Source organism: Mixophyes fleayi, chromosome 6 (assembly GCF_038048845.1).
Source record: "Mixophyes fleayi isolate aMixFle1 chromosome 6, aMixFle1.hap1, whole genome shotgun sequence".
In the NCBI taxonomy this organism is placed as follows: domain Eukaryota; kingdom Metazoa; phylum Chordata; class Amphibia; order Anura; family Limnodynastidae; genus Mixophyes; species Mixophyes fleayi.
The window spans coordinates 4,040,907-4,065,321 of NC_134407.1; the positions used below are offsets into that span (position 1 = coordinate 4,040,907).

The 24,415-nt window shown below is 41.5% G+C and overlaps 1 protein-coding gene across 1 annotated transcript in view; it reads right to left on the reverse strand.

Moving 5' to 3' along the window:
• VWA2 (von Willebrand factor A domain containing 2) overlaps positions 1-20,245 on the reverse strand; it is a 27,557-nt gene extending 7,312 nt beyond the window's left edge. The window contains 10 exon segments of the mRNA XM_075215632.1: positions 579-686; positions 3,920-3,975; positions 4,762-4,894; positions 5,524-5,657; positions 6,371-6,565; positions 8,093-8,202; positions 10,902-11,035; positions 13,318-13,392; positions 15,282-15,337; positions 20,145-20,245. Coding sequence (XP_075071733.1) covers positions 579-686; positions 3,920-3,975; positions 4,762-4,894; positions 5,524-5,657; positions 6,371-6,565; positions 8,093-8,202; positions 10,902-11,035; positions 13,318-13,392; positions 15,282-15,337; positions 20,145-20,200 — 1,057 coding nt within the window. The 5' untranslated portion in view covers positions 20,201-20,245.
• Between the last annotated feature and the right edge of the window lie 4,170 nt (positions 20,246-24,415).

Genomic DNA, 24,415 nt, shown 5'->3' on the forward strand with positions numbered 1-24,415 from the left:
TCTACCAAGCCGACATAATATCTATGTCCCTTAAATAGTGTATTTTCTCCACCGTCAGAAGTTTATAGATCAGAACATAAGTCATGGGGAGAGAGAGGGAGAGGGAGAGAGAGAGAGAGGGAGAGAGAGAGGGGGGAGAGAGAGAGAGAGAGAGAGAGAGAGAGAGAGAGAGAGAGAGAGAGAGAGAGAGAGAGAGAGAGAGAGAGGGGGGAGAGAGAGGGGGGGAGAGAGAGGGGAGAGAGAGAGAGAGAGAGAGAGAGAGAGAGAGGGGGAGAGAGAGAGAGAGAGAGAGAGAGAGAGAGAGAGAGAGAGAGAGAGAGAGAGAGAGAGAGAGAGAGAGAGAGAGAGAGAGAGAGAGAGAGAGAGAGAGAGAGAGAGAGAGAGAGAGAGGGAGGGGAGGGGAGAGAGGGAGAGAGGGAGAGAGAGGGAGAGAGGGGAGAGAGGGAGAGAGGGAGAGAGGGAGAGAGGGAGAGAGGGAGAGAGGGAGAGAGGGAGAGAGGGAGAGAGGGAGAGAGGGAGAGAGGGAGAGAGGGAGAGAGGGAGAGAGGGAGAGAGAGAGAGAGAGAGATACCACTTACCACACTCCGAGTCCCCTCCGAATCCCGCAGGACACACACAATGATACTTGTCCATCTCTTCCGGAATACAGGTGCCTCCGTTCTTACACGGCTGGGAGTCACAGGGATCTGTGGAAGAAGATTTATAGACTGAACAGAATCCCAATGGATACGTCACCTGGTCCTAACAGGAGAAATCCTCCATCATCCCTCTATGGTGCCCAATGAGACGGATATAGGAACGTATTCCTGCTAATGAGGTTATCCCAAGAGAATCGAAGGGTAGGCGAATGAAATACAGATTTCTGGTGGTTCGAATAGAATGTGTGAGAGTCCTATAACACAACAGATCACATTGAATATCCAGAGCAGAAAAGTGACTCGCTGCAGACTAGGACATGGGGGCGTCTTGGTTATTAATGTTCCTCTATAATGGTCCATTGACAGAACAATGTTACACAAGGGGCACAGAGACCATGTCACATCCAGAGATATATATATATATAGCGAAATACCTGCCCTCTGTCCTGCAGAATAACTGAAAGCAGGGTCTCCCTGTCAGTGTACAAGTTTAATAACAAAACTGAGTGTGCTACAATGACACGTGATTCTAACAGCAATAATCTAACAATTACTACAGAACAAGGAGTTTCCTGAAATAAATTATTATATACACACATATATATACACTTGGAAATATCCAGACCGCTATTCTTAGTTTTCAGAAATTCAATCTCATCAGGCTCAGTACCAAGGAATTGGCGAATAGCAGATGTGATGCCGTTGTTTATAAAGGGGACGAGATCACAACCAGGGAATTATAGACCTGTAAGCCTGACATCAATAGTGGGGAAACTACTGGAAGGTATATTAAGGGATAGTATTCAGGGTTACTTGGTGCGCAACAAAATTATTAGTGGGAATCAACATGGATTTGTGAGGGATAGGTCATGTCAAACTAATCAAATTAGTTTCTACGAGTAAGTTAGTGGGAACTTAGACCATGGTAGTACAGTAGATGTGGTCTACTTAGATTTTTCAAAGGCCTTTGATATATTGCCACACAAGAGGTTGGTTTACAAAATAAGGGAACAGGGTCTAGGAATCAACATTTGTACTTGGATCGAAAACTGGTTGGAGAATAGGGAACAGAGAGTTGTGATAAATGGAACATTTTCTAATTGGTCAAAAGTCTTAAGTGGAGTACCTCAAGGTTCCGTGCTGGGGCCACTCCTTTTTAATATATTTATTAATGACCTTGGTGATGGTTTAGAGAGTAAAGTTTCTATTTTTGCAGATTACACTAAACACTGTAAGGTAATAAAATCAGAGCAAGATGTAGCTTCTCTACAGAGGGACTTAAATAAACTGGAGGATTGGGCGGCCAAATGGAATATGAGGTTTAACATAGATAAATGTAAGGTTATGCATTCAGGGATCAAAAACAAGAACGCAATCTATAAATTAAATGGGATTAATTTAGGGGAATCTATAATGGAAAAGGATTTGGGAGTGCTCGTAGACAGTAGACTTAGCAATAGTGCTCAATGTCAAGCAGCAGCTGCAAGGGCAAACAAAGTATTGGCATGCATAAAAAGGGGCATAGATACAAGGGAAGACAGTGTAATTTTGCCACTGTATAAATCATTGGTAAGACCTCATCTTGAATATGGAGTACAGTTCTGGGCACCACTCTATAAAAAAGATAATTTGGAACTGGAAAGGGTTCAGAGAAGGGCGACAAAATTGATAAAAGGCATGGAGTCATTAAGTTACGAGGAAAGGTTAGCTAGTTTAGGCATGTTTACTTTAGAAAAGAGGCGTCTAAGGGGAGATATGATTACTATGTACAAATACATTAAGGGTCAATACAGAGAACTTTCATGGGAACTTTTTACCCCAAGGACTATACACAGGACACGCGGTCACCCCCTAAGGTTAGAGGAGAGGAAATTTCACAACCAGCAAAGGAAGGGGTTCTTTATAGTAAGGGCAGTCACAATATGGAATTCACTGCCAGGGAAGGTTGTGATGGCAGATTCAATAGATATGTTTAGCCCTTCACTGGCTCCCATTCCCCTTCAGAATCCTCTTTAAGCTCCTCACACTCACCTACAAGGCCCTCGCCAACTCCACTGCGCCCTACATCTCCACCCTCCTCTCTATTCATGCTCCATCCCGCCCTCTCCGTTCTGCCTCTGACCGTCGCCTCTCTTCCCCCCTTATAACCTCCTCCCACGCGCATATCCAAAACTTCGCCCGCGCTGCCCCCCTCCACTGGAACAAGCTCCCTCCCTCCATCAGAACTTCCCCTAATCTGTCCAGCTTCAAACGGGCCCTAAAAACCCACCTTTTTCTGAAAGCCTTTCTGTCTCCCACTTAACTTCCTACCTTATCTTCTGCCTCTGTCCCCCTACTCTCCCTCTCTCCCCTGTGTCTCTCTGTCTGTCCACCCCTCCCCTTAGATTGTACGCTCCTCTGAGCAGGGCCATCTCTCCTCCTGTTTCCACCACTTCTAACTCTGCTCTCCAGCTACTTAGCCCTCCTCCTCGAGGGTCCTCCACTCCACGTCCACTCTCGCTCCTCCCCCCTGGGGGTCTCCCTGTCTTCCGCGCCCTCCTTCTTGGGCCCCGTCGTTTGCGGATCCTCCCTCCCCCTTCCCCGCCCTCTCTAGCTGTGCATTGAGCGTACTGAGTTGCTGTGTTTACTGTACTGTGCTGTCTCCCATTGTATTGTGATTTTGTTTGTCTCTGTACAGCGCTGCGGATGCCTTGTGGCGCCTTATAAATAAATATTAATAATAATAATAATAATAATATGTTTAAGAAAGGGTTAGACAAATTTTTAGCGGAAAGGTGTATCCAGGAACACAACTGTTAATTAAAATGAAGGATAGTAGTGGATATAGGGTAAAAATAGGACTGCAATATTGGGTCTGGGGGGATTTTCACAATTGAAACAGATGGGCGGTTGCTTACTCTGGATCAATTTCAAATATAAGTGCAGGATCGCAGGAGATCCAAAATAGGTTGAACTTGATGGACTGGTGTCTTTTTTCAACCTCATCAACTATTATACACACACACACACACACACACACACACTGTATATATATCATAATTCATAGTGTCCTGAATTTAGGAATGACTTGAAACTACCTCTGCACCTCAGACATTTCAGCTGTCAGGGTGTCAGTTTCACATGTTAATAAATGATCAGGATAGGTCTGTACTCCAGTCCTGACATAGATCTCAATAATCAGCAAAACAGGAGTTATCCAGACCGCCAATAACAGTGTTTGCAAATCACAAGAGCCATATATTAAGACTAGTCGGCATTAAACCTGGCACAGCGGAGGTTACCTGGGCACACGGTCCGGGAACATTGAGCTTCGTGTTTGGTGAAAAACCGTTTCCAGCTGTAATAAAGAGACAAGTCATGGACTTTTTATAATATCCGGTAGTTATATCTTCACGTGTTATATACAAAGGGCACATTTAGAGGTCATATAAGCTCAGATCATATGTAGGGAAAAGACATGTAAATAAGACACGTGTATTGGCATGTAGTGGATATGTTGAATCACATGTCAAGATTATATTGTAAGGAATCCTCATCATTGTGTATTGTTGCAACAACCCTGAAGAGAGGTTTCTTAACCGTCGTGTCTGGGCTGCGTGACTGTCTAATTGTGTCGCAATTACGTGATCGTGCCCTTAGGCAAAGTTCCTGCAACTTAATAACTTTTGCTAATAAATTACTTAAGTAATGTGGGCAGGACGGTGGCTCAGTGGTTTTATCGCTGTGCGGAGTTTCTATGTTCTTCCTGTGTTTGCGTGGGTTTCCTCCGGTTTCCTCCCACACTCCAAAAACATACTAGTAGGGTAATTGGCTGCTGACAAAATTAACCCTGATTTGCCTGTGTGTGTGTTAGGGACTGTAGACTGTAAGCTCCGATGGGGCAGGGACTGATGTGAGTGACAAATGTTCTCTGTACAGCGCTGCGGAATTGGTGGTGCTATATAGACAAATGATGATGATCTCACTTGTTCCCTACGTCCATCTTTGCTTTCAGGGGAAGAGAGAACCTCTTTCTATTGCAGGGCTCAGGTTGGCAACGAGTGTCTCCCTAGCTGTTGTGGAACTACAAGTTCCTGCATGGAAGCCATCAGCAGAGTGCAAGTACATACAGAACGTAACATACCTGTAGAAAGGACAGTGTCCTGCAAACACATTACTGGGTCCCGCGGACCCTCGCCAACACACGTAGTTCCCTGTCAGTTCCTTCACGGTCTCCAGGGTCCTCCGCTCGCACGGGTACGACTGAATACTGCAACCTAGGAGCACATTATTTATTGTAAGAGATTCCTGAATCCTCAACAATGGTGGGTTAAGAAATATTCATCAACACCCAACTATATTATATCAAATCTATCTCAGTTGTCTAATTTGTTATTTCTATTTGGACTACTGCAGGAAACGACCGATAGGAAAATATAGTAATATAATAAAGTATGTATAGATAGGGTAATAACTTTCACAGTTACCTCTAACACTGTCCAGTTTCATCTCTAAGCTGTCGCTAGGGGTCAGTATAGATATCTGTACGCCCGACGCAGAAACATGGCTGTTTTGGAGAGGGATGCAACATGAAATATAAGTGACTCAGCATTCAGACGTAACTGAGATTTTTTGCGTTAGAACCTTAATTTTTTACGTTCCGAGAGCATAAAGCGTTAAACTGTAAATGAAGCCCTATATTTTGTTTTTACATGTACAAGGGTGGCGATTTCGATCACACTTTATATGATATATTATTGCCACTTAACCTACAGCAGAAGCTGATCTGATCTGCGTTTAAATCAAAAAGCAGAACGTCTACACTGGGCTTAAGAAGACACTAAGCACTCTATTACCCAGAATATAGACCCGTGTGATGAGCGGACACTGAGGCGGACTACGTTACCTGGCGGGACAGCGCTGCACAGCGATGAATTACTCAGAGAAGTGCAGAGACCATTGACAGCGTCGTCCACGCGTTCAGCAAAAAATACGTGCTGATCCAGCGGATCACTGGCCAGGGCATGAAGCTCCGCCCACCTGCGAGTTAAAAACATGGCGGTAATTATGTCAGCAGGAATATATCGCTGGATATAGAACGGTCAGGTCTCACAACAATAATACAGCCAGAGGAAAACCTAACTGCAATGTACAGCTGTAATATTCCTGATAAGACTACGCTCCCCCCCCCCACACACTGTAATGCCTAGAATGGTTTTTACATTAGCTGCTGCACTGGGATCTGAAGATCATGTGACACGAATATCATGTGATTACTCACAACCAATGTGCTGAAAGCTGGCAGACTTCCCAGAGTTGGAGGATCATCAGGACCGCACTGAGCATGCTCCTGCCAGTACGTGGGATGTTCCCACACTCATTAACACTCATGAATATTCATATCTGCCCAGACGATGCCTGACTTCATGCAGTAGTGCAAAAAGATGAACACGGATTAAACATATGTTATGCACAAGGTGTAATGTGCAGTTTAGGTTTAACCCAGTATAATATACTAGAGACATTTATATATGCATTACCTCCTGTCACTTATATTGTCATATTCTGAGCTTAATGACATCACTTCAACACACGAAAGGAGAAACATACACATTACAAGCGATAGGATATGGTGCATTATACGGATATTACAAGTCAACCCAGATTGAGCTTTGAGCATATTGATGACTATTACCCATATAATTTACACTAGTGATCCCATTATCCTATTATTAACACACAGTAGTATTTACCTCGGGAATTTTACGCCCACTGCGAACACCTCAATGCCCCTCTCCTTTATCAGCGTAGCTGGGACCCCGAGACTCCCCTGGGATTTTCCATCCGATAAGATAATTAAAATTTTGGACACAGAAGAGTTTCGTCCACCAGGGAAACCTTTACGTAGAATATATTTCAGAGCCAGACCGGTCTCAGTGCTGCCCCCTCTGGAGAGAGAAGAGATACAAGATGACGTCAGTAGGAGAGAGGACCACAGTATACAGACAGGTCCCTGTATAATTGCTGACATTACACTGTCTGACAACTGGGAACAATCAGAAAGTTTGAGGCTTCTGAAAAATGTAATAAAAAAATGTAAGAAAACCTCTCTCTTTCCAACAGTCCTCGAGACTTCCTTCCCTGCACACAGTATTACTACCTGCACATTGTATCTTTACTTGTGTGAATAGACTCCAGTTTGGTAATATCCTCCAGGTAGAATGAAGGTGATTTATATTGTACATATTGGGCCTGATTTATTGATGCATTTACTGTTAAAATTAAAAAAAATTACTAAATATTTTTATTAATGATTAAATTATTTATAGTTGTTAATTTATTTGATAAAATCTTTTTTTTTTTGCATACGTTCTTATGGGACTGTTTAATATTTATACGCTAACAGCAGCCCCCGCATTCCACGCCAGGCTTATATCCGGTAAGTAAAGATGAACTTCATTTAAATCCTGGCTTCCTTCACCCTCTCCCCCCTCACCAATGTTTATGCTCCTGTGTTTTCAAAACTCCGCTCCACTTAACTTATTAAAAGGGTCACAGCAATCTTGAAGGAGGAGGTTTGGAGGCTGTCACTCTCCTACTCACTTATCTTTAAGTGCCCGTCCAAGGATGACTCATTGTCTTCAGCCTTTACTATGGAAATACCACATAATTAAAACCTTACTACATTCTGTACTCTTTTTACTATGGAGAACATCTATTCTCTTCTATTTTAACATGAATTTCAGTATACACCTCTCCCTGTCACAAATTTGCACACTTAAATATGTTCCTGCCCCCAAAAAGCCTCACACCCTAGGCTGCAGCCTAGTCAGCCTATTAGATAATCGGGCCCTATGAATCTAGAACATGAAGATATTGGTCACTAGGTTACCACAGGCACGTTGTAGTCGTTTTATGTACTACGTGAAGTGATTGAGATTCCTTCCAGTAATTCCCCGCAGCAAATATCAAACCACATTTTCTTTATTAGTTCTATAATTATTTCAATAGATCATATCACAATTCCACTTACTATAATCACATATTTCATTTAGAATAAAGTATTATTATAAAATAAAAAATTAACAAACAAAATATACTTTTTATAAAAACATTTTCAAGTTATTTATCAATATTGATAAAAATAAGAGAATAGTTCTAGAGCGATAAAATGCTAAATTGAAAATATACTGCACTATTAATATAGGAACATAAGTTTCAGAAATAAAAGATGGACTATATAGGATAAGACATTAAGAGGAGACTTCTGAAATAAATATATTTGCAGTAAGAACATGTGATAGTTATTACAGATACCTTTCATATGTGGTAAATAACAGATCTTACTCTCTTACCAGCTACAAATAGAAAACAAAATGTTTCACATTAAGTACAATGTTCTCTTCCCTGTGTAGAACAGAAGTTAGAATGTTACACATTATTTCCCTGTAGCCACATTATATAATTGAACCTACTTGAACATGACCGCATTGATCTTCTCCTTAATATCTTCTTTAGCAAACACTGAATCCAGCCGGAATTCCACCTGGGGAGCGGCGCTGTACTGAATGACCCCCACTCTGACCTGTACACGTAGGACGACAAGTTAGCGGATACAAGGAGGGAGACCCCCGGGAGAGATCTGGTTGCTGCAAGAGGTTCTTCTACATACAGATAAACAGCACACGGATTCCAGATCACCACAATACAGGGACAATTTATTTCTGCAACATTGATTACCAGACACTAGCTGATATTTACACGTATAGATTGTAAACACTTTTATACTAGTTTCTAAAATTACAATCACTTTACAGTATTTTTTCCCATCAGCTCCGTGCCCCAAACAGTAGAAACCCCCCTCTACAAATCCTGCGTTTGCCCCTGACCCGATACCCCCCATCCGATTTGCCCCCACCAGATTCCCCCCATCCAAGAGTCTCTAGACGTGAGGAGCTTCTAATCCTGCAATGATGCTACTTGGGGGAAGGAAGTTTTATTTTAACATTTTTAATGTGTCCCATAACTGATTAAAAGTAAAACATGTGCAAATTGGCCTTTATTGCCGTAAATGTTCTGCTATTGGATTAGTAGCTCTGAAAACTCTTTGTTCAATCACAGTGAGCTCCACTGTCCAAAATCTTGTCCTCATTTCTATAAAAAATGTTAATACTTTCTAAGGTCATAACACTACAAATAAATGTCTCATGTCGGTAAGTGCCAGTTCAGAGCACATCAAGTAAACGCCAGCTGTTACATAACATGGCGGCTATATAAACACAGCCCATGCCAGCCTTAATTAGTTGGCAATACCAGCCTTAAACACTGGTGTATTCGAATCCCTGGCAGTAACGACAGGAACAAGCTGACGTTTCCCATTCCTAGGAGAAGTGCCGTCTCAGACGTCTAATCTCCGCTACTCTTGTGGATTAAAGGAGGAATGTTAATTCCCTGGTTAACGCTCCTGTACTTATTAACTTGGGGATGTCGACCTTTTCATTTGACTGTAACAATTACGGCTTAATAACAAGCTGGCTGTAGACAATGTGTCAGATTCCTGATAGTATAACATTGTGGTTTAGTGAGAATAACAGTTTTCATGTAGAACTAAGAACTCGGTAGAGTAAATCTGCGTTTACCGACACTGCGCTAATTTCACAAATCAGCACATTCTCCAGAAATCCTTCTGCTTCACGTCTCAGGTCTTCTATTAGCGGCCTGGGTGCCTTTTGCAAGAACTTTGCAAAGTACTTTTAATATTAGTTGATTTAATAAAAATGTAAGTATAAAATAAGTAATTTTCGCTTTATTTTTCTGTAATTGTTAAGATCTATATATGGGTAGCACGGTGGCTCAGTGGTTAGCACTTCTGCCTTACAGCACTGGGGTCATGAGTTCAAGTCCCAACCATGGCCTTATCTGTGGGGAGTTTGTATGTTCTCCCCGTGTTTGCGTGGGTTTCCTCTGGGTGCTCCGGTTTCCTCCCACACTCCAAAAACATACTTGTAGGTTAATTGGCTGCAAACAAATTGACCCTAGTCTGTGTGTGTGTGTGTGTGTGTGTGTGTGTATGTTAGGGGATTTAGACTGTAAGCCCCAATAAGGCAGGAACTGATGTGAATGAGTTCTCTGTACAGCGCTGCGGAATTAGTGGCGCTATATAAATAAATGGTGATGATGATGATGATATATAGGTAGAAATTGAGATTTCACTTAATATTTAGCCATGCAATTAGGATTGCACAAGATTAAATTAAACATTGTCCAAAATGCCTAATGAAAGTGTAGCCAAATTAACATATAAAATGGCATAATAGTACCTGGACTTCACGCAGCTCAAGTAGAAACTACACTTACACTCTATATACATTAATTATAAAAATTATATATATATCAATATCATATATACACACACACACATACATAATACATACATATACACACACACTACACGCACATTAGCTGTGACCCCACATTTACATGACACCCCCAATAAGATTCTAGCAAAGCACCAGGCGTGGAAGTATCCCTTCTATTATCCACAATAGTTCCACAGAAATCAGTTTTTAAGGCTTAATCTTTCCACAAAAAGTTCCTCTATGATAAAGTATTTCAGGGACTTTTCTGGAAATGAGAGCACACAATAAAAGTGTTAATAACTTTCTAAACTGTACTAGGAAGAAGAATCTGGCTGGTTGCTATGGTTACAGTAACTTTTTACAGTTCACCAGTTCTCAGAAATACCTTATACCCATTCAAAATTAATTCTGGCAAAATACCTGATAAACTAAAAGGACTCATTTTATAGGTGTAGATCTGGTGCCATAAACAACGGACCTTCCTGGTTTACTGGACAGGTAGGATCTTCCAAACCTCTCTCCCACCTCCGCAAAAACCCCTGCCCCATCACCTTACCGCCATTACCTCCCTGCTCCTATCTCCCTCAGGTTCTGGGAGGTCAACATTAATTTTGGCCATCGATTGGGCGTACTCAACTTGACTCTATCCCTGGGCTAAATTAGTATTTCCTCACTTACTGATATAGATTGGACCTACCTCTCCCTAACTCAAGTAGGCCCAAACCTCATCTTAAATTGGTATTAACAACCCACACCCGCTACAAGAATCATACCAGACACTTACCCGGTCAGTTTTGCTGTTCTGACATCATTCAAACCATTAACCTGCCGGCCTGTTTCACACATCGATACAATAAAATATAGTCATATCCTTTATGCTGCGATATTCACCTCTCTGAACTGCGCTGACGAACACGTTACTCACCTGATCAACACCAACATCAAGAGTGTCGCACAACTTCACAGCAAAGTGCTTGGACCTCTCGAAGCTCCCCTTCCCAACGCTACTGGAACCATCGAGCAGGATGAGGACATCTAACGGGGCTGAGCAGAACATCCCTGGAAGGAATCATATATAACCAGTGAGAGAACAGGACTGAAATACTGTAACAAAGGAATCTCTGTATTGTCAGCCCCAGAGATGTTTCTAACTGTCCCTATTTATACAGCAAAACATCAGGACAAAGGCTCGGGGAGTACCTGATAAATGGGTCATGTTTTGAGGAAATGAGCTGGGAAAAGATTCTGAACGATTTTCGTACCCACCAGCCCACATGGTACCACCTACCAGCCAATCGACCTTCACTACGTCCATATATATATATATATTTACTCTCTAAGGGGTCTAATTAACAAGCAGTGAAGAGCCAAAAACCCGGCAAAAGAATCTTTCAGCACTTTTCCTTATTTAACACAAGGGATAACGCTTGAGAAATCACGGATTTCTCCCCCATTAATCTAATTACCAGCACTTACCGCTGTACCTATAGACCTCTATGGAGACAGCAGTATTAGGCAATTTATTAAGCTGCGAAAAAGCAAATCTCATGATGTCGCTACTGGTCTTTTCCAATGGGATCCGGCTGGATACCTCTCGGATGACGGCGTTATGTGCGCATGCGTTTAGTAACTGCTCCATTCACCGACAGGAAAAAGCCTTGGTGAAGGGGGGTAAATTGCAGCAGAACATAATAATTAATAATAAAAATATAAATCCCTAATTACTAAGAAAGAGGAGCTCAGATCGTCAGATCACACAGACCCAGCGTGGTTTCTGATTGAATTTTGACATAAAAGATTTGTCAGTCATTTAGAGCTGACACGTCCCCACTGGGCTGTCATTCTTATCAGTAAAATCTTCCTCCATTCAAGACTAAACCAGCTCAGGTAGAGAGCGAATCCTGCGCCGCTATGTAGCTGGGGGGCGGTTCTGGGAGGATGGGTCACCCCCATGCCATCTGCAGGTCTAGATCTACAGAACAGAACCACTGATACTATGAACCACAGGTAACAGTTGTTAAACAGCCGCCTTGAGACAGAAATAAGCAGTAATCAGTCTTTGTATCGGATTGTGCTGCAGGTAATGCAGAATCCAGGTGTGAGATTTACGGTGTAGAGTCCAGGATGACAACACACACTTAATAAATTAAGATAATTCCAAGCAGACACCCAGACTCGTGGCTAACTCTAGAACAGGTTTCTCTGTACACCTATATCCATGTATTCCTGCAGTAATCTGCGTAGGGTTTGTAAATAAATCTATAACTGGATAAAGGTGCCCATATCAGCGATCTATCCATCCCTCTTCCCCAATTCTAAGGACAGATGAGTGGTCTGGACATAGTGACCTCTGTCCCCTCCAGCTCCTGTCACTCGGGTGTTCTGTCTCTGCAGACAAACTTTAGATGAAAAGACTTTTCCATACGGCATTTGCAGAGAGACAAAGGGTCCGGCTGCAGCAGAGACATCATTAAAGAACAACAAATAGTGAGTAAAGGAAAGAAGAAAGGATTTCAGCATGCCGGGATTAACCTCTTGGATGCTGAATGAGCCTAAAACACACATGTTGCATGATGAAGGAGGGGTGGCTGCAGGGCTCACAGGCCTTTCCTCTGTGTCATCCCAGCCTGTGCGAACTTGTCCCAATAATCACCAGGTGATGTCTGCACTTACAAGCAACAGGCGGATCTCTGAGCGGTGTCCTCAGTACACAGAGACCCACAGCACGCACACACGTGGAGACAGAGCGGTAATAACAGCCCCGGGGGCCTATTCTCACTGTTTTCCTGTCCGACTGTCCTGCGACCCACAGGGACTATCACTGAATCATTTTGCTCCATTGTTGACAAAATATTTTCTCTCTTCTAAATATCTTAATGTCTCCTGAAAGGACCCCAAGCAGGCTTAGGTGTGGGATGTCTTTTCTGTGAATACTGGTTACATCTAAAAAAAAAACCTAAAAGGATTGCGGAGGTAGGAATTAGCCCAGTTTGTGACACAGAGAATCCAGTCCTTTATTAATCCCGCACTGCGCCCTTATCATCCGGGATATAATACAAGATGATAACACTGCCTTCTATTCAAATAGTGCTGAATCCCAGATTTATAGATAACATTCCGTACCATTTACTAACCAATATCAATATCAGAAAATTATATATATATATTTATATTTTTATATTATAAAGTTGTAGCGTTCTAACATTAACCATCAGGGTGTCACCTTTTCTTATGTCGGATTAAGTGGCTGCTTAAATTATTGTCGCATGTCTGGAAGGAGTTAGAATTGTGCACCCAAACAGAATGAGCATTACAAGAAGACACGGCAGAAAATCCCTTACGTTGCCCAGCGGAGGAGATCTTCCCGGTAATCTCTGGACCGACGTGTAGATCCTGGACACAGAGGCATAGTGATGCTGTAGGAGAACAAGCACAGACATAGAATTAGCCAATTCCTTCCCTGGTTTAAATCAAACCTTGGTGTGACCGTCCCAGACACTGGTCTACATCACTGCTTAAAGGGGAACTCCACTTTCACAGAATTCCATTGTCCAGGTGGATTCCTGTATTTTTATTGCTCTTAGATGCTTGTCTAAGAGCAATGATGGTGAAAGCAGAATTTCAGTATATTCGAGGACAGTAATGATAGAGTTCTCCTAAAGGTGGAGTGCCACTTTAACGTTAGTGTAAATTAAACTTTTCCACACCTGGCATTTTATCAGTTTTGCTCACAGACTTCAGTATAGATCATTATTCTATGCAGTACCTACACAAACGTACCTTGTTTTTATTTTGTTTTTTAGAACACTGAGTATTCTCAGGGATTGTTATACCTTTGTGAATAGCTGCTGCTCTCACGAGAAGAATGTTACCCCAATTGTTTCAGCTGAATTAGTGTACAGGGGTGCCAGGAGTACAAATATGCACCCAATTATTTTATTTATATAAATATGTGTTTCTTTGTCTGGTGATAAGACAGACTATAAGTAAAATGGGGGTGCCCTCTATCAGATGTGGGTGCAATCGCCAATTTCACAGAAGAGGGGAGGGGGGTGGCAAAAAAGAGCAGGAATTCTCTAAAAGAGCTACCCCCTATCCCTGGTATGCTGGTTACCCGGGGGACACGTGCACGGTGGGCACTGATCTGTAAATCCTTAATTGCAGAGTGAGCAGAATTCGCCCTTAGATCTGTCAGGCAGATATTTACGGTTACCCTTGGCTACCACACAGAGTAGCTCATTGGATACCATCGTATAAATCTATTTGAAATTGCTCAACACATTTCTTGTCATTCTCCAGCCCCTCTCCTAAGTACATGGAAGAGATTTGCTGCTGTTTCCGAGAACCCCATATGTCTCCTGTACAAATTATGTTTCATCACAGGAAACAATCCGTTATCTACAGATGTCCGTCCAGCATCCGTCCGTCTCCTCATATACACCAACATTTGACGGATTATTTACCCAAGAATGTTATTGTTACATTTTTACAAATATTTGACATACCGCAGAAGGAGATCAGTGTGTGTAGGCTGGTGAAGAGCTCGGGGATTATACAATATTAATGAGGAAATAATTGTCACTGATGAATTTGTTGCTTGATACATTCCAGCAACGTTATTCTGTATATTGGATGTTTATGTGACCAGCTGCAATCTCCAACATTAACAAAATGTTACAATGTGCTGCCATTGTTCTTGTTTATATATGCTGCTGAAATAAGAAATTATATAGCTCGTGACATGCTTTATACTACCTCTTGTGTTGTGTTTTGCAGATGTAGTTTTCCTGATCTCTTATTATTATTTATGTATTGATAACGGATGTGTTAAATACCACTTTCCTGTTCTGTATGCTATATACAATTTCAATATCAGCCATGTAATAAATAGTCTGGGGAATGTGGTATATACTGTTCTACATCCAAGGTAAAGAAGAACTATGTAAACCTAAAAATGTTATTTTGCAAATACAATGAATTTACATAAAAGTGGAAATGTAGTTACCAAGTTTGGACATTTGTCAGATACTTTGGGGTTCTCCCCACCGTTATGACCGCTCAGCCAGTTTGACACTGTGCGGGTGTCAATGCCCCTCCCCCTTTCCATTTCCAGACCAAATCTTACACTTATGGAGGAGCGCGGTGTAAAGGCCATTGTGGACCCAGATATATCCTACAAAGTCCAAGTATAATTCTGTGACAATGTGAATGTTTTCTCCCTAATTATTATATGTATCCTACTCAGTAAACGCAGTGGAAAATACAAACAAGGGAGAATAAATAGTGGTCCGAGATTGATACTCACCATAGGAAAGCAGGAGGAGAAATATATTACATGGGAACTTCATTTCATACATTAACCTATAAGATAAAATATCACAATATAATATATACCAACCACACAGTTTATACTGGACAAACAATCTGAGAGATGTTGGTACTAATTGGTTATGTGTTATGAAAATAAATAAAAGATATATATGACAACTCACAGAGTCACAGTAAAAGTAAGCAGTATGATCATTCGGTGGCCACTGATACATTGAACTTATGGAAAGTGTTTTGTTTGGCTCCACAAGTGATATACACATGCTATTAAATATATTATGTGGGGAATTATGGCTTCCTGTGTATTATATAAATAATAATAATGCCTATAATTGTTTCATCTCACACTAAAATAAAGGGAAACCAAACTTGAACATAGGACACATTTTCCCTTTAATCTATCACATACTTGCCAACTCTCCCGGAATATCCGGGAGACTCCTGAAATTTGGGCTCCCGGGAGAGCAGGCAAGCATCCCGCAAACGGAAACTTGCTGTCAAAATGACGTGATTCGCGGTGAATCGCATCATTTTGGTCCCGCCCCCTGTGACAAAAACGTCATTGTTTCGCGGGGGGTAGGGCCAAAGTGATCATCAAGATACAATATATGTAGAAATACATGATACAAGATTACATTTGGATGGTCCTCCGTTATATCTGTATTTATCTGTCTTGGACTAAAGGGTAATATTCATGTCGCACCTGGAAACATTGCGCATGCTCCCACGTACACCCCAAATAAAGGCACCAGTCCTGCGCTGACCATCCTGGGCTGGCAGAGGGAACCCCCACATTCATGATCTCCCTGCTACAGTGTAAATCAGCAGGGGCTGTCTATTGTTGGAGCTGGATGAGAATTTTCGGCATCTTACCCAAATCAGGGGGTCGGGTTTCATTACGGACTCTGATAGTATTACCGCTTGTCCAGCCCACAGCGATACTAGGGAGCCTTGGATCTCATCTACTGGACTAAAGACTTGGACAGATTTCTTCCATAATTCTCTCCTCTCCTCAGACCCCTATAAGGCGCTCAGTGACTTTTGGTTACAGATCTCCAGCACTAATTAGGTCCCTGGTTCCTTTGGAATCCATAGGCTGCATTCTCATGAATATTGACTCCGCCCACAATATGGCCACAGGCGCTGTAGGCAAGTAACAGGCGCACTTTGGAAAACTTCAGGAAGGAATGAGCCGATGTTGTCCAGGTTTGTAAGAATAAAGCTGGGCACACGCCTACGTGATTATCGCGCAGATCACACGATTCACGCCCGTTTGTTCAAATATTGCAAGAGTGTGTACACTCCCATGATCATGTTTTATCATCGTACCCAAGAACATCACATTGATTTTATAACCTTCCTAAAAATCACAGTCAAAGATGGAACAATGTGGGTAAATGTGGCAGTGTGTAGGCACTCACCACCAGCAGTGTAGGCAGATATCTGTACAGTGTACAGAGTCAGGATCTTATCAGCAGATGATTATGAGAGATGAAGATCACAGATCTGATGGTAAGTTGTGTAGGTGTGTACACATGGATCAGTATGATCATCGGGACCGTCAATCGTAGGCGAAATCCTTACAGAAATCACATTTGAAGTAAAGTTACATATGTATGTATCCAGCTTAACATGCAGAATATATCAGTATATATCTGCAGCTCGTACAGGGCAATGTCCTGTAGATCTAGAGAGGGGTCGGTGAACTGAAAACACTGTCTTATAAATACTAATATCCAGGGAACTTAGAGAACACATCACATACATCCTGTATGTTTAATTACCATCTTTAGCTCACAAACCCCAGATTTGACAAAGAGTCCGTTTGTTAGTTGCTTTTTTTTTTTTTTTACTTTTACCAGATTCATATACATAACATGTTACCGGTCAGGAGTTATCTATATAACAGCAGACCATTGTGTCACAATGTATGTGTATCTCATCGCTGGGCTTGTGCTTGCGGACAGCTCCAACGACTTCAAAACCTACTTTATAACCTGGCCTGGAGCCAAGCTCACAAACCCATGCCCAGATCAAAGGACTGGAGTCAAATCTGTGTGACGGGGAGAGAGACGAAAGTCAACGGCCTCAGCGCTGCCAATACCTCCTGCGATAAGATCTGCGCACGTCTTCCGCTTCCCTGGTTCCTGCTCTGGTGAGCCCGGACAAGGAGGCATGAAACAGTGATGAATGTAAAGCGTGATGTGTATGACCTAACGCATGTACACCCAGTCTGATATATACGGCCAATTACGGCCATGTACAAGGAAATCTGGGAATCTAGAACAGTGTCAGGCCACCAATAACTGCAAAGTGACTTTATATAAAATACCAGATATATTGTTTCTTTAGTCATCAGTAAGGCTCCACCAAAACAGTAAGTCCCTCATTTATTATTTGCCAGGTTGCATTTTGCGTAGTACCTATTGGGATTGTTTAGAATTGGACCTCAAAGATCCTCCTCTGTATTTGAGGAAGACGCAACTTACGTAATGTGTCACCAGTCTGGTGTTGGTGCAGAATTTAGGCTACGAAAGTATAGCGCTCAAGGACACGAGTTACCCAAAGTGCAGAAACATCTCAAAGGGTGTGTCCACGGCCCTACAGAGGCCACCAAAGTCTGGTAGGCGTGGCTGACAATATTGCAGCAAGTTGTGTACATGTTTGGGGCAATATTGTAAGTGAGACACATAATTAGGTCCTGCAAATGCCTTTGTTTGCATCTTTACATCATCCCCCACATGAATATCCTGTTTTTATATGATTTTATATGGTTTGGATATATTAATGTACAAGGGCAGGGCAGGTTTTCTGGATAATGCTGATTAAATCGGATCATTTTGCTATGCTGTATTTGAGGCATTGCCTCTCCGGCCATGTGTCTGGGTGACAGAGCATTGTTTAGTAAATAGCCGCGGCTGACTCAATAAACAAACTGTCCTGTCCTGTATATATCACACAAGATACTTTTATCTCATTTACCTGTTTCACATATTTTCCTTCCAGTTGATATGTAAAGAAAATAAAAATAAATTAAAAACTAACCATGAAATGAGCTTCACTGGCTGCAAGTGCATGGCCACAAACCTATTAGTGTTTCACATGCGTTTTTATTAGCGTTGAAATGCACAAAAATGGAGCCAGTAGCGTTCCAACAAACGGCACCGCAAAAGAACGCAACTCTGTGTAAATGTGCCAATGGGGGTGGTAACACTAGCGATGATGATTTCTAGTGTCAGATCAATTTACATATGGTAAAAACCAATGTATGTATATGAACTAAGTTAGTTTTACTGCTTGCAGAACCATATGGTACGTACATCGCTGTTATATTACGCGGCTGATCGTGCAAAAACCCAGACTGTAAATCAGCAACTTCCAAACTAGTCTAAGTTTCTGGGACTGAATTACTGCCATTAATAACAAAGGTTAATAGTTATAACTTTGATAAAATCATGCAAGAAATTAATAGCAACAAACATCTCACTAATCGTTCTGTAAGGATGGAAACACACAGACTTATTCTACACCCGTTGAACAAACGTTTCACCTGTTTGGTTCATTGTTTCGTTCATGGTCAGTCAAGGGGTAAAATTATCAAGCTGTGGGTTTGAAAAAGTGTAGATGTTGCCTAGAGCAGCCAATCAGATTCTAGTTATTTTTTTAGTACATCCTACAAAATGATTAATTTACCCCCAAGTGTCCGTGTGCACTGAAGCTCTTGTTCACCATAGAGATGAATAATTCTCTATTTTACCAGCCGAACAATCTGCAGTTTCAATGGAATGTGTAAGTGAACATGTGTATCCACCTTAACACCAACAGCATTTAAAACTCATTCGGGACATTGACTTGGAACACAGACATTGCCCTTATCTTTTGTATCGCCACTTTGTAACACCGCAGCGTCTTCACACACACAAACCTACAAGTAGATTCCTGTCTCTCCACTTCTCTCTCTCGTTGCTCGGTCTTTACTTTCAACATATCCTAACCACTTCTGAGGCTCTCTGCTCTTTCATCAGCATCTTCAGATGTGAGGGCCAAGGCCTGAACACGATACCTTTTATGTCTTATAGATAACCAGAGTGGAGAATGTTACCTTACTGACAAGACCGGACACGAGGAGGAATGATCATTATTATGTGTTCCCATCAAAAATGCTACAAACTGGACAAAGATATGCTGATGACCCGGTCCGACCAACTCCAATCCGCTTTGTGCCTTGTTCCTGAACCTATTAACCACAGCAACTAGTCCTTGGACAAATAAACCACATTCTGGTACAAACCTCATAGACAATATTATGTATTCAAACTGGTCATATAATTCTAAGGCTCCACAAAACTCAGGAGGGTTGAAATCATACAAAATACAAAGGCACATAAAAACAGAACAAGTACTGATGAATTTGTTAGCCTACAGTACTAAAGAATGTAGTAACTGAACAGACAATTACTACCAGAGAAGAAGTTTTTTCCATACGGTCACAGACCCGGAGGATGAACAGAGGAAACATGAACAGGTGAGATCGGAATGTGCAAATTAGGGCCAATGAGGGATGTAACAGATATAACAATTTCTATGTATCCCTGAACCACAAAACATGTCCTGTCATTCACCACTTACAAATATAGACCAAAGCATTCCTTTCTAGGTAATCCCATCAGATGGGGCATGGAGGTGAAGGCATATAAACCGCTACTGATACAATGTAGCATCCGGAACAGCGCACACATGTTGCACATTAAGTGATCACTCATGTGGATCAGACAGTAACAGTATTATAGCACGCAGTATAAGACACACTGACAACATTGTGTCCCCGTAGTGCATTTACCTCATATATCCTGCCAAGATTTCACACTTCACCTTGCTCTTGTACGTGAATTGCATATTTGTCTTATCTGCAGTACTACAAGTGCCCAGTTATATCTCTGGGAACGTTCTGTTATCTGAAATTCATGGAAACAAAGTTATGGCAGATGTGACAGTTTTGGGGCGGTGTGATAATCCCTGGTCACTCACTCACACAAGACACAACTCAATGTTGGAGGAGGTTCAAAACTCAACCAAGAGCTGAAGGATCAGCATCGTAAGCCTGCTCACTGTTGTAGGGGCATCTGAACCAAGTCCAGTGTTCAAGGAGGGGCAAATCCATATCTGTGATAGAAGAGGAGTATTAGAGAACTCAGGTCAACGTTGAAGTAGGAACATTAGAACCAAGCTTAGGGGAGCAGGAAGAACTGTAAGCTAATAAAAGCAGAGCAAGATGTAGCTTCTCTACAGAGGAACTTAAATAAACTGGCGGATTGGGCGGCCAAATGAAATATGAGGTTTAACATAGATAAATGTAAGGTTATGCATTTAGGGATCAAAAACAAGAACGCAATCTATAAATTAAATGGGATTAATTTAGGGGAATCTATAATGGAAAAGGATTTGGGAGTGCTCGTAGACTGTAGACTTAGCACTAGTGCTCAATGTCAAGCAGCAGCTGCAAGGGCAAACAAAGTATTGGCATGCATAAAAAGGGGCATAGATGCAAGGGAAGACAGTGTAATTTTGCCACTGTATAAATCGTTGGTAAGACCTCATCTTGAATATGCAGTACAGTTCTGGGCACCACTCTATAAAAAAGATAATTTGGAACTAGAAAGAGTTCAGAGAAAGGCGACAAAATTGATAAAGGGTATGAAGACATTAAGTTATGAGGAATGGTTTGTCAGTTTAGGCAATCTGAATCAATTTCAAATATAAGTGCAGGATCGCAGGAGATCTAAATAGGTTGAACTTGATGGACTGGTGTCTTTTTTCAACCTCATCAACTATGTTACTATGTAACTAGCACAGTGCTGAAGGTGGAGCAAACAGACCTTGCTCACTGCAGAAGGAACAGTAAGGCCCAGCTCAGCCCATATGAAGGAGCAGGAAGAACCACGTCAGCCCTGAAGGAGGAGCAGGAAGCACAGATTAGGAATGATGGCTGAACGTAGGAGCAAGACAGAGCAGGTTATTATAGAAGAAGCAGGTGGGTACAAACCAAGTCCTGATGGAGAATCTAACACAACATACTTAGTGTGTTGGTACCCACTGTGGCTTTAAGACGACCAGCTTACAAGCCTAAGAATCAGCTTACCACTGTTGTCATGCTGGATAGCAAGGATGAAAAAATCTCCAGTTCACAAACTGCCTGATCCTGACAAACTGATCTGTATTTCCTAAGGATCCCATGAAGACAGATAAATCTACCTAAGAATAATGGGGGATAGAGTGTCACTTATTGGGTGCACCCCCAAAACTCTCTAGTTTTATCCTGCCTGCTGCTGGCTTGTCTGGGAGATATGGCTGATATTAAGAGTTTAAACCACACAATATCTAAAATAAACTCTGCAACGTTGTGCAAACATCACACCCCTTGTGCCGGAGAAGGAGACAACGTTCTGGTAGTATCACAACGTAATTACCCCGGTCACAGCTCATTTAACCTGTGTGAGACATGGGAAACACCTGGACAATGTGTACCTGACAACCCACGCATTGTATGACAGTGTGGCTGTCAACACAGAGCACCATGGGGTAATTCCCCTTTATATACAAATATCTTATCGTTTTGATTATTTGCATTAAAACAACAATTAAAAATTTCGGTTAACTATGAAGACTACGAGGGTCCGTAACACAAGTGCAGAGAAATGCTTAAAATGGCGATTGTCAGACGCGTCAAGAAGATCGTGTATTCTGGTGACCTCCAGGGTTATACACCCAGGGACAGTAAACCAGGAGAAAAGAAACAATTGACGTAACAGTCCACAGGTGACACAATAAAGGAAAAACTTACATGTTCTGAAATAGTCTCAACTTGTATTACGGCCTGGGGCAGAATAAAGGTAAATAGCAAAACCAGAAAGAGAGAACAGGGATGTAGGACCAGAGCCAGGGAGGGGTTTCATCTCAAAATAATTATCGTAGATTTGTAAGGTACCACAGTGTTCCGCAGCGCTGTACAGTAGGAAAAACAGGGCATACATAAAACAGGGACATACAAGGTAGACAAAATAAACGCAGACATGAAAACAAAGGGTATGGAGGACCCTGCTCATTAGAGAGCTTACACTGTAAGTGGAAGAGGGCACAGCTGAAACAAGAGAAGCGATTGTTTAGAAATAGAAATTGGGACACTTGTGAGGCTTCATTAGTGTGAATAGTGTTATCGGGGATAAGGTCACCTCTAATAAAGAGATGGGTATTCAGAGAGTGCCTAAAGATTTGAAAGCTGTGGGAAAGTCTGATTGGGCGTGGTAGGGAATTCCATAAGAGGGGAGCAGCACAGGAGAAGCCTTGTAGGCGGGAGTGAGAGGTGGTTATCAGAGATAGATCTAAGTGGGCAGGATGGAGAATATTTTGATATGAAATATGAGATGCATGCAGGGTGTGGAGGGCTTTGTAGGTAAAGGTGAGTAATTTGAATTTGATTCTGGAGGACACAGGGAGCCAGTATAGGGATTTGCAAAGTAATTGAACCTTGGAATAGAAGTGATTAAATCTCCATCCCATGAAACACCACCTTACCCTTCACCAAGACAGGTATGAGACATATTATGTAGAATGCTTGGGACTTTCGTGTATAAATATTTTCCTGGAATTGGAATCATCATGCATAAAATATACAAAATTATATTTAAAATTTGCAGGTGGGTTAAGTTTAGGAAACAAAACTTAAAAATGTCACTCGCTTACATTCTAAGGCTCTGTAGCTCCTATAAGTCTGAAAACACCTGTGCTGGCTTAGGGGATCACGAAGGGTTCACCATACAAAGATCTGTGCAGATATTTGGGGATATATGAGAGTTTCTCACTAACTAACCAACCTGTAAAAGTTCTATTCCACGTGATATAGAGTATATAGAACATAAGTAGTAAGTATAGTGATTGTCCATGTCAAAATCGCAACAAGTATCCTATACAATTGCACCGCACCCCCAAAAATCAGCATCAAGGTAATTGTTAGACATAACACAGAACATTCTTTATATTCTACTGCAAGAATTGACCAGCGCATCTACAGCATGATACGGAGATCCTGGACAACCCTGCACAGCTCTCTGCTTCTCCATAGGAGGAAATGATCAAATAATCAGCAGGGCTTCAAGAAATCACTGTCTCACAGGAGGTGGGGGTACGGATTCATTAGCATTTACAGTACAGGGTCTTTACTACATAAAATATACTAAGATTTTATATATATATATATATATATATATATATATATACACACACACACATACATATATACATACACACACATTGCTTTAGCATAAGGAGATAACTATCCAACTTCTACACTAGACTTAGCAGCAGACATCTCGGCTTCTTTCATGAGGGAGAGACTGATACAAAAGATCATATGATAGCTTTTGATACGATAATCTTCTATAGTGTTATATAAAAACATACTTCTTACTTATAAGTCAGATTTGAATTACATTTTTTTCATAATAAGGTTTAGTAAAACACATAGGCAAAAGTTTTGTGCAGAGAACCTTATCATATTAACATTAGTATGGAATAATCTATAGACCCTAATGGAACAGTGTTCCCCTAGGTCAAATGATGAAACATAACAGAACATATGCAATGTTTTTAAGCAGAGCCTATTACACATGGGCCACTTAGTTGTGACAATATTTGCTTATGGGAAAAAAAAAAGTTCTAAAATAAAAAATCTAAATTTGTGTTTACAAGTTAATCCTTCAGTATAAATTCTACAGGTCAGTACAATGCCATAGGTGTGTGTAAAACTTGGCTGTCACGTCTGTTTAACAAATCATTCATACAGCAGCATAAACGAATATCTTTGTAATGATCTCTACTTATAAATAGGTAATGCTGCTGCCCAAGGTTACTATATAAAAGTACTGGAGGGGTGACAGATATAAGGAGTTGGAGAAAAGAATGTGATCCACACACGTCTCCCATCCATAGAACACACAGATCACATTTCTGCAGGATGATACATTGTAACTTTGCGGATAGCGGACTGGGCGCCGGGGATATCGCATAATAATGACGTTCCAGAACATATTGCAGGATCCTCTCACTTACTGTGCA